The sequence below is a fragment of the Colobus angolensis genome, unplaced genomic scaffold (genome assembly GCF_000951035.1).
Source record: "Colobus angolensis palliatus isolate OR3802 unplaced genomic scaffold, Cang.pa_1.0 Scaffold484, whole genome shotgun sequence".
In the NCBI taxonomy this organism is placed as follows: domain Eukaryota; kingdom Metazoa; phylum Chordata; class Mammalia; order Primates; family Cercopithecidae; genus Colobus; species Colobus angolensis.
The window spans coordinates 619761-630116 of record NW_012118310.1 but is presented as its reverse complement, the minus strand read 5'-3'; the positions used below and the strand labels follow the sequence as shown (position 1 = coordinate 630116).

Sequence of the window (10356 nt, the reverse complement as noted above, 5' to 3'; positions counted from 1 at the left end):
GGAATGCAGCGGCGGCGGCGGGCGGGGCGGTGCCTGGAGAGGGGGAGGGCGCGTTCGCCGTGGGCTCTGTCTACTCACTCCAGTCCTCTTTCCCCCGCAGGCCCGGGACCAGGGATGGGGGTCCGGTGCCAGGCTCTAACTGTCCGGAGCCTGAGAGCCCTTTGCTCCCGCTCCCCTTGTCTGCAGACCTCCCAGGAAGCGCCTGCTCCAGGAACCGAGAGCCCGGGTTTGGGTTCCGATCCTGGTGCCACCCCTACCCAGCTGTGTGGACCTGGGCAAGTCGTTTGACCTCTCTGGGCCTGTCTCCACCTCTCTAAAATGGGATTAGGGATCACAACCCCCTCATGGGGCTAAGTGGGGATTGCTGTGGTCATGAGTGGCAAGCGTCGATGGGAAGGGCAGCCACTCTGGGCACTGCCCACCTGGAGTCTGGGATATGTCTTTGTTGTCCTCCCACGTCTTGCAAGGCTTCCATCAGCCCTTCCCTCTCCTGGGAGGCAGAAGGATGGGGAGAGGGGAGTGCAGAGCCAGTAAAATCCTATGCACCTACAGTGTGCCAGGCCTGTATTGGTGTAGGGAAGCTGCAGTGGAGACCCTGACCCTGTGGCAGAGAAGACATACAGTCCAGAAAAGCAAGTGTGTCTAGACATCTAACAAGAGCTGGGAGGTGTTGAGTTGGGGAGTGCTGTTTCCTTTAGGGTGGTCTGGGGAGACCCCCTGAGAAGGTGGTGAGTGAGCACAGGCCTGCAGGAGAGCATGGAGGCCCTGTAGGTGTCTGGGGCAAGGTTCCCAAGGCAGAGAGCCTGTGGAAGTACAGGAAGGATCCAGGGGGCTGGGCAGAGTCCAGGAGGGACTGGTGGAGGAGCTGCCAGAGAGTGAGGGTGGGCAGGCCACTGTGGGCTGCCACTGCTCAGAAGACTTGGACTTTTCCTCTGAGGGCCATGGGACCCCCTGGGGGCTTTGCACAGAGAAAGGGTGGGATCTGACCAGGATTGGCTGCCAGGTGGCAAACACTTCACACCCTGAGGGGCAGGGGGTGGAAGCTGGGGCCAGTTACAAAAAGCCAGGGAGATGGAGGGTGGCTCTCACAAGGCTGGGATAGGGAAGGGGAAGTGATCCCATTTTAGATGTCCTTTAGAAGCTAGAGCTCAGCATCTTTTTTCTCAATGGATCTGGTGTAGACAAGGAAGAGGAGCCAGAGATGCTTCTCCAGGTCTCAGCCTCCCAGCCTGAAAGGACAGGTAGGGGTTATCTGAGACAGGGAAGACTCAGGGTGCAAGGAGGTCAAGAGTTCAGGTTTGGGCTGGTCGAGCATGAGGCCCATGAGGCCTCCCTCTGGTGACGTCATCTATTGGGCAGTTGGATTTGCAAGTCTAGCATTGACGGGGCAAGCCCTGCTGGAGGGTCCAAGGTGTTGTCAGGGTTCAGTGAGCTTCCTGAGGGAGCTAGTGTGGACAGAAGAGAAATCTGAGGATGGGGACAGAAACCAGAGGAGAAGTGTCCAGGCGGGGCAGGCGGAGGGCCAGGCAGGTGTGGGGTCTCAAGGGTGTGGCAGACAGAGAAGCTTTTCTGCCTGGATTTGGGGGAGAACATGGATAGGTATGGACACCATGAGCCAACTTGAAGATGTGAGAACTCACAGTGGGTTTGAATCACAGAAGAAATAATGCTCTATGAGGGAGAAACCTACAGCATGTCTTTTTTTTTTTTCTTTCTTTCTTTTTGAGAAGGAGTCTTGCTCTTTCGCCCAGGCTGGAGTGCAGTGGCGGGATCTCAGTTCACTGCAAGCTCCGCCTCCCGGGTTTACGCCATTCTCCTGCCTCAGCCTCCCGAGTAGCTGGGACTACAGGTGCCCGCCACCTCGCCCGGCTAGTTTTTTGTATTTTTTAGTAGAGACGGGGTTTCACCATGTTAGCCAGGATGGTCTTGATCTCCTGACCTTGTGATCCACCCATCTCGGCCTCCCAAAGTGCTGGGATTACAGTCTTGAGCCACGGCACCGGGCCTCCCTACAGCATGTCTTGCTTGCTGAGGGGCCTGGGCCCAGCCTATGGCTTGGCTCCTCAGGGTCTTACAGAGCAAGCATGGGAGTGGCCCTGCAGCAGGCCATCTTTCCCACCCGTCTTTGCAAGATCTTCAGAGAGTCAACTTGCCACCACCACCTGGCCTTTTCTGCCAGCCCTTCCAAGAAGGAAAGCATCTTGTCCTCAGTGAACCCAAATGGACTCTGTCCTGCTGGTGGGTATTAGCTCTGCTGGGGTTAGGCCTGGGTGCCCACTAAGCCAGGGATGACGGAGTGCACTCAGGGGCACTGCAGCCTGCCCTCAGGATCCTTTGTGCTTAGTATGTGCCAAACCACTTTATAGGTCTGGGTTCTCTCTCTCTCTCTTTCTCTATCTCTATCTCTCTTTTTGAGACAGGGTTTCACTCTTGCCCAGGCTGGAGAGCACTGGTGCCATCACAGCTCACTGCAGCCTCAAACTCCTTGGGCTCAAGTGATCCTCATGCCTCAGCTTCCTGAGTAGCTGGGACTACAGGTACATGCCACACGCCTGGCTAAAAACATCTTGGCTCTCTTAATCTTCCTACAGTAGGACCAAACCCATGAGCCCTACTATATAGCTAAGGAGCCTGAAGCTCAAAGAGCTTAAGCTCCATGCCTGAGGTCACACAGCAAGTGGCAAACCCAGACATCAAACCCAGCTGAGTGTGGCCCTAAAACTAGGCTCCTAGCCACAGAACGGCATGTCTAGGGCAGAAGGGGGTTAGTGCTTCCGGGGCAATTCCAGCAGGCCACCTGGCAAAGCTCCTCACAGGAGGGACACCTGCAGAGGCTCTCCATCCAGTGACCACGGTTCAGAAGCAGACACAAGTGGGTGGGTGATGGCCAGCAGACCTGGGTCTCCCTGCAGTTGGGCACCTTGGTGCTCCCTGGGTCAGGGCTGGGTGGGTGGAGACATGGGGGCAGGGGCCAGGAAAAGCCAGGCCTTCGTATTGCTGTCTCTGGTTTTCAGTTTTATTCGTGGAAAATACACTGAACCGATTCCCCAAAGTTTGGGATTTTATGGTCCTGTTCACCAGGTCCCATCTTTGGCCTGAAGGAGAACCAAGCCTTGTTCAGGAAGGCCCTCGAGGCCTAGGTGCTCTGTGCAGGGGGTGGAATTCTGTCTAACTGGGGAATGGTTGGGGCATCTTCTGCAGCCTGGGCAGGAGCGTGCCAGGCACGTACTATCCCTTAAATGCATGGTGTAGAGGAGCCAGTCTGTCCCATCCCACTGGGGTCTTCAGGCTTCCTTCCAAACTCCCCCCACCACCACATCCTGGTTGTGAATTCAGATACTGAATCCGAGCCTGCTTGTGAAGAAGCACGCTTCTTTTCTCTAAAGTGCAAATGGCTGTTACGTGCCTTTAGGATTGAGGCAAAGCTCTGGGTTGGCTGGGACCCTAGGATCCTACAGCCTTGGTGGTTGTTCCTTCTCAGCCTCCTCTGCCCCTGAATGTGGGCTAACCCCAGCTCATCCCCTATGAATCCTCTCTAGCCATCACGGCTTCACTCAGGCAGGGCCTCCAAACCTTTGTGCTCACATACCCCATCTACCCAGGGTTTTAGAGGTTGTGCTCTCCTGAAGTGCTGTGGTTAGAAAGGACCTACTGAGGTAGCATTGTGTACTCTATAAAGCCAAATCAAATGGAACAAGAGGAAGACCATCAGCATAAACAGGCCGGCCACGCTGGCTTATGCCTGTAATACCAGCATTTTGGGAGGCTGAGGCAGACAGATCACCTGAGGTCAGAAGTTCAAGACCAGCCTGGCCAAAATGGAGAAACCCCATCTCCAGTAAAAAAATACAAAAACTAGCCATGTGTGATGGCACGCGCCTATAATCCCAGCTACTAGGGAGGTTGAGGCAGGAGAATTGCTTAAACCTGGGAGGTGGAAGTTGCAGTTAGCTGAGATCGTGCCACTGCACTCCAGCCTGGGCAACAGAGCGAGACTCTGTTTCAAAAACGACAACAAAGGCATAAACAGATGCTCCAGTAGCTCCTTCCTCCACCCTGGTCCCTGAGCCCTTTTGCCACAGTTTGACCTTCCTCCTGCACATGGAGGACTCCCCGTGTGCCTGCTCCTTCCCTAGTGGCTGGGTGGGCCTCACCCCACCTCCCTCCAGAAGCCCCTCTGCCAAGTGGTCACCTCACTGTGTCTACATGCCACTCTCCACCCCCCTGCCCAGAGGCTGCCCCTCCCCAGTGGAGCTCAGCTCCAGGGTTGGGGCATCTAGGTGTGTCCCTGTGGCCCAGCCAGTCCTAGTTCTGTCCTTGTCATGTCACATCATATCACATCTGGATCCATGACACCCATTAGGCCGGGCCCTCCACTTGGAGGGATGCCCTAGACCCTCATGTTTGAGCAGGTCCTGAGGCCCATGGTCCCCTTCCTGGCTGCTACCTCACTGCGGTCCTTCCTGGGACTCCAAGGCCACTTTTCTCAGGCCTAGTGGCTGTGGGAGGAAGACACAAAGGAGTTAGGTGAGATGGGGTGGCGGTTCTGGGCTGGAAAGTTCTTGGCGGTCAGGTCTATTTGTGGCAATCCTCCACCGCCAGACACATTGCCTGGCAGGACCTCAGTAACCACCCCACTAGGACAGGAGCACAAATGCAGAGGCAGGGAGTCTGTGAGGAGGCTGCAGAGGAGCCCTGAGCAGATGGGGGCTGGGGGAGGGGCATTGGGCTCAGATGTCCTCCCTCTGCTCGCAGCTCCCAGGTGCCCACGTGCTGCGCTGGCTGGAGGCAGCAAGGGGACGAGTGTGGGATTGGTGAGTGGTCATCCCAGGTACCTGGGGCGGGGTCGGGGGCGGGGCTAGGACGCGCAGCAGCTCTAGCCTGTCTGGTCCACAGCGGTGTGCGAAGGCAACTCCACGTGCTCGGAGAACGAGGTGTGCGTGAGGCCTGGCGAGTGCCGCTGCCGCCACGGCTACTTCGGTGCCAACTGCGACACCAGTGAGCGTGGGGTCGGGCCGGTATTGGTCGGTGGGGCGGAATCCTGGAGAGATGGGGCGGGGTCCAGGGTGGGGCGGGGTCGGATCGTCTTCGGGGCGGGTCCCCAAAGGTGGCGGCTGGAGTGCGGGACGCGGGCAGGTTCCGGCTGGCTGGGGGCACCTACTCAAGCACCGGGGCCTTCCACCCCCTCCGCTCCTCCCCCGCAGAGTGCCCGCGCCAGTTCTGGGGCCCCGACTGCAAGGAGCTGTGTAGCTGCCACCCACACGGGCAGTGCGAGGACGTGACAGGCCAGTGTACTTGTCACGCGCGGCGCTGGGGCGCGCGCTGCGAGCATGCGTGCCAGTGCCAGCATGGCACGTGCCACCCGCGGAGCGGCGCGTGCCGCTGTGAGCCCGGCTGGTGGGGCGCGCAGTGCGCCAGCGCGTGCTACTGCAGCGCCACGTCGCGCTGCGACCCACAGACCGGCGCCTGCCTGTGCCACGCAGGCTGGTGGGGCCGCAGCTGCAACAACCAGTGCGCCTGCAACTCGTCTCCCTGCGAGCAGCAGAGCGGCCGCTGTCAGTGCCGCGAGCGTACGTTCGGCGCGCGCTGCGATCGCTACTGCCAGTGCTTCCGCGGCCGCTGCCACCCTGTGGACGGCACGTGTGCCTGCGAGCCGGGCTACCGCGGCAAGTACTGTCGCGAGCCGTGCCCCGCCGGCTTCTACGGCTTGGGCTGTCGCCGCCGGTAAGCGCGGTCTCTCGGCCAGGGAGGGAGGAGGTGGAAGGGCGGGCCGCCGATGGGGGCAGGGGTGAGGCGGGTCCCAGCCTTCCCTAGCCTTCGACCCCTCCCCCAGGTGTGGCCAGTGTAAGGGCCAGCAGCCGTGCACGGTGGCCGAGGGCCGCTGCTTGACGTGTGAGCCCGGCTGGAACGGAACCAAGTGCGACCAGCCTTGCGCAACCGGTTTCTATGGCGAGGGCTGCAGCCACCGCTGTCCGCCGTGCCGCGACGGGCATGCCTGTAACCATGTCACTGGCAAGTGTACGCGCTGCAACGCGGGCTGGATTGGCGACCGGTGAGCAGCCCTGCTTCCGTCGGCCCAGACACGCAGCCCCCTGCCCTGCCTCCCCCATGAAGGCCGTCTGTCGAGGGCACTGTGGTCCGTTTGCTTCCATTTCTGCTGACGCCTCCTCCCATCTTTCCAAGGTGCGAGACCAAGTGTAGCAATGGCACTTACGGCGAGGACTGCGCCTTCGTGTGCGCCGACTGCGGCAGTGGCCACTGCGACTTCCAGTCAGGGCGCTGCCTGTGCAGTCCTGGCGTCCACGGGCCCCAGTGAGTGCGCCGGGACCGGGGTGGGGGGCTTGTATCTGCCACAAAGGGGGGTCCAGCCAGACCCCAGGGGTCGACGAGGTGGCCTTTCCACCCTGGGCTAGGTTATCACCTCAGCCTTGGTCCCTTACCCCAGGTAGGGGGTGACAGTAGGCTCTTTGAGGGCAGTTTCCTGCCCTTATGTCGGGAAGCCCACGTTCAGCGCAGGATCTGGTGACCAGTCCAGCCGGTGTCAGTGGTCTCTTGAGGTGACCCCGAGTTGGTATAGAAGGAGCATGGACCTCCACTTACAGCCAAGGGTCTGGTTCAGCAGCCCCTCTTCCCACCCACCCAAGTCAGCCCCAGCAGTGGGCGCTGCTGCGCGGCCACCACGGGTCCTATCCCCTAGGTCCCCCCAACTGATTGTGCAACATTCGTTTCCAAAACATCCACCACCCCAATATGTGCCACGGGCAGGGCTGGGCTTCAAACCCTAGACAATGAATGGAGCGCGAGAGAGCCCGGTTCTGGGACCCTGGACCCTGGGCCCTGGCCGCGGGTGAGGGGTGAGGGTAGGGGGCATCCTAGGGGGGCGGCTGAGGCCTGCCTTGACACTATGTCCCGGCAGCTGTAACGTGACGTGTCCGCCCGGACTCCACGGCGCGGACTGTGCTCAGGCCTGCAGCTGCCACGAGGATTCGTGCGACCCGGTCACTGGTGCCTGCCACCTAGGTAAGTCGCTGAGGGGCGTCCCGTTAAGGAATGCAGGGGGTGCCAGAAACCGCGCTGACCCCATAATCCCCTACAGAGACCAACCAGCGCAAGGGTGTGATGGGCGCGGGCGCGCTGCTCGTCCTGCTCGTCTGCCTGCTGCTCTCGCTGCTCGGCTGCTGCTGCGCTTGCCGCGGCAAGGACCCTGCGCGCCGGTAAGCCCAGATACTGCCCTGCTTTCGCTTGGGTTCAGGCCGCACCCTCTCGGTGCCACCGGACCCACATCCAGCTCTTCCCCGCCCCCGCCCCGGACGTGGCCCCGCCCCTTCTGTGCTCCGCACTGGCCGAGATCTAATCGCCCCTGGGTCCCGCCCCGGCCCTGCCCTCCGCTCAGACCCCGCCCCCGCAGGGAGCTGTCGCTTGGGAGGAAGAAGGCGCCGCACCGACTATGCGGACGCTTCAGTCGCATCAGCATGAAGCTGCCCCGGATCCCACTCCGCAGGCAGAAACTACCCAAAGTCGTAGGTAAGGATGACAGCGCGGGATCTCTGGGAGAAACACCTCTGGACGCAGGAAGCTGCTGGGAAATGGGTGTGAGGGGGCCTAGATCTCAGTGAGGAAATGGGGGACCTTGAGTGTTGATGTGCGTGGGCGCGAGGAGGTGCGACCAGAGGGAAGGTAAGAGGTGTGGCAGCTGCTGAGGGCGAGGCCGGGTAGGAAGGCAGGAGTCCTAGGTGCGCGGGCTGATGTGGGCGTGCATCAGAAGCGTTGGCCCTGAGAGTGATCGCATCAGGGGTGTGTGGACATCTGGGTGCTGCAGGCTCCCCCAGTCTGTAGGAGAATGCTGTATATCTCAGCCAGAGCTGCTGGGGGAATGCGTGGGCACGGGAATGCCCTGCCCCAAGGAAAGGACCCGCCCTCCTGCCTACATCCCCAGCAGTACCCAGAGATCCTCCTGGAAAGTGGGTAGGCTGGTCCCCACCCACCAACAGGATGGGGGGTGGGGTGTGCCGCTTCTCTCTGTGCTGACTCCCACCTGGGTGGACCCTCTCTTCCTCTCTTTCCCACTTATTTCTAAAGATGGAGGGGAAGGGGGCTCAGATCCTTGGGAGATGAAGGAAACAGCAGAGAAAACTCCTTGGCCAAGCTGGGCGCGGTGGTTCACGCCTGTAATCCCAGCACTTTGGGAGGCCGAGGCAGGTGGATCACCTGAGGTCGGGAGTTCAAGACCAGCCTGACCAACATGGAGAAACCCTGTCTCTACTAAAAATACAAAATTAGGCGGGTGTGGTGGTGTATGCCTGTAATCCCAGCTACTCCGGAGGCTGAGGCAAGAGAATCGCTTGAACCTGGGAGGCAGAGGTTGCAGTGAGCTGAGATCGTGCCATTGCACTCCAGACTGAGCAACAACAGCAAAACTCTGTTAAAAAAAAAAAAAAAAAAAAGAAAAAGAAAAGAAAAGAAAGAAAAAGAAAAGGGAGGGAGAAAAAAAAGAAAAGCCCTTGGCCCACCTAGCAGCATGACATCTGGGGACACAGGTGTAGGAGTGGACCCCACATCCCTCTGTGGAATGGAGGCCAGGCTAGCCAGCTTCTGGGGCCCCCTGTTGTGGGGTCTGCATCTCTGGAGGCCAGGCCTAGGGTGCAGCTTGCTGAGATGGGCTGAACCAAAAATGCAGCCCTGCCACTGCGCATTTGGGCTCAGAAGTGCTCCAAGGCTCCCCTGAGTCCCACAAGGCAGGGCCTAAAACAGAGCTTGGAGGCCTTGGTGGCCTGTCTCAGCCAGGTGTCTTCTTCAGCCCCGTCTCCCACCTTTCTGGCCTTTTCCCAACATGTCAGCCTAGCCTTTCCCAGCTCCCTGGCTGCACACACTTGCCTTGCACCTTAACACGTTTTGCTCATGTTTCTTTTCTGGGTTCACCTCTACCCATTCTCCAGTCCTGGTCCAGTGTCACTCTACCTGTTGAGTTGCCTGTGCCCCCTGCAGTCCGAGAGTAGGGCTGGTCTTGGTCACCCCATCAACATTTGTGACAGCAGGGGCTAATGAGGGCACTGGCTGGGGCAGAGTGGACCCCTGGCAGCTCTGCCTCATCCTTCCCCAGTGGCCCACCACGACCTGGATAACACACTCAACTGCAGCTTCCTGGAGCCACCCTCAGGGCTGGAGCAGCCTTCACCATCCTGGTCCTCTCGGGCCTCCTTCTCCTCGTTTGACACCACTGATGAAGGCCCTGTGTACTGTGTACCCCATGAGGGTGAGTAAGGCGCTGCTTGGGCATCACTCCAGCCCAGCAAAATGTTCCCATGGAAAAGCTGTGTTCTGGGCGGGCCACAGGAGAGGGGCAGGCAGCATGGAGAGGAAGGGCTTGGCCTTGCTGGTACCTGAAGGTTAGCCACAGAGCTGAGGCCATAGAGCTGGACTCTGCTGTTCAGTGCTGGAGACAGGTGTGGGGAGATGGGTAGGCCACAGCCCAGGTTGCTTCTGGGAGAAAGTAGGCAGAGAGAAGTTTCCGGGCTTAGGTAGGGGGTGGCAGAGGAGACAGGAGGAAGGAATCCAGAGTATGTGGGTGCACCTTCAACCTTCACCTGCAGCCTTGGGTTCACAGATAGCAGAAAGGAGCCTGCCGGGCTGGTATTCTGCCCTGTCTCCTCCCTTGACCATGCCCCCAGATGCCCTGGGCAGGTGACCAACTCAGAACCTCAGAAGCCTTATCGCTTGCTCTCTTTTTTTTTTTTTTTTTGAGACGGAGTCTGGCTCTGTCACCCAGACTGGAGTGTAGAGGCGAGATCTCCACTCACTGCAACCTCCACCTGCTGGGTTCAAGCAATTCTCTTGCCTCAGCCTCCCAAGTAGCTGGGAGCCCACCACCACGCCCAGCTAATTTTTGTATTTTTAGTAGAGACGGGGTTTCACCATGTTGGCCAGTCTGGTCTCGATCTCCTGACCTCAGGTGATCCGCCCCTCTCAGCCTCCCAGAGTGCTGGGATTACAGGCGTGAGCCACTGCGCCCAGCTAGAAGCCTTATCTCTAAAAGGATAATGGAACCCCCGTGGGGATGTTCCAGCATCAAATTCTATGATGCAGGCTCCCAAGGCTGGAGGGGTGTCGGGGCAGGGCCGGCCCTGGCAGAGCCTGAGTTCAGAGTCAGCCGCACAGACTGAGGCTCTGAACTACGTGTGTTGTTGGTGCTCTGTGCCAGGCACGTCTGGATGCCAGGGTGACACAGCGCCAAGGGCGTGGATAGAGGAGGGAAGGTGAAGGTTTGCGCCTGGAGGTTGGAACCCGTAAAGCTATTACTGAAGGCTGTGACCACTCTGCTCTTCCCTTGCCAGAGGCACCAGAGGAGAGCCGGGACCC

The 10356-nt window shown here is 59.6% G+C and overlaps 1 protein-coding gene across 1 annotated transcript in view; it reads left to right on the top strand.

Annotated features, from left to right (window-relative positions):
• SCARF2 (scavenger receptor class F, member 2) overlaps positions 1-10356 on the top strand; it is a 13231-nt gene that overhangs the window by 1186 nt on the left and 1689 nt on the right. Inside the window, exons 2-11 of the mRNA XM_011959185.1 lie at positions 4756-4814; positions 4897-4998; positions 5205-5724; positions 5834-6052; positions 6184-6312; positions 6917-7020; positions 7097-7214; positions 7394-7524; positions 9101-9253; positions 10332-10354. Coding sequence (XP_011814575.1) covers positions 4756-4814; positions 4897-4998; positions 5205-5724; positions 5834-6052; positions 6184-6312; positions 6917-7020; positions 7097-7214; positions 7394-7524; positions 9101-9253; positions 10332-10354 — 1558 coding nt within the window. The remainder of the gene's footprint in view (positions 1-4755; positions 4815-4896; positions 4999-5204; positions 5725-5833; positions 6053-6183; positions 6313-6916; positions 7021-7096; positions 7215-7393; positions 7525-9100; positions 9254-10331; positions 10355-10356) is intronic.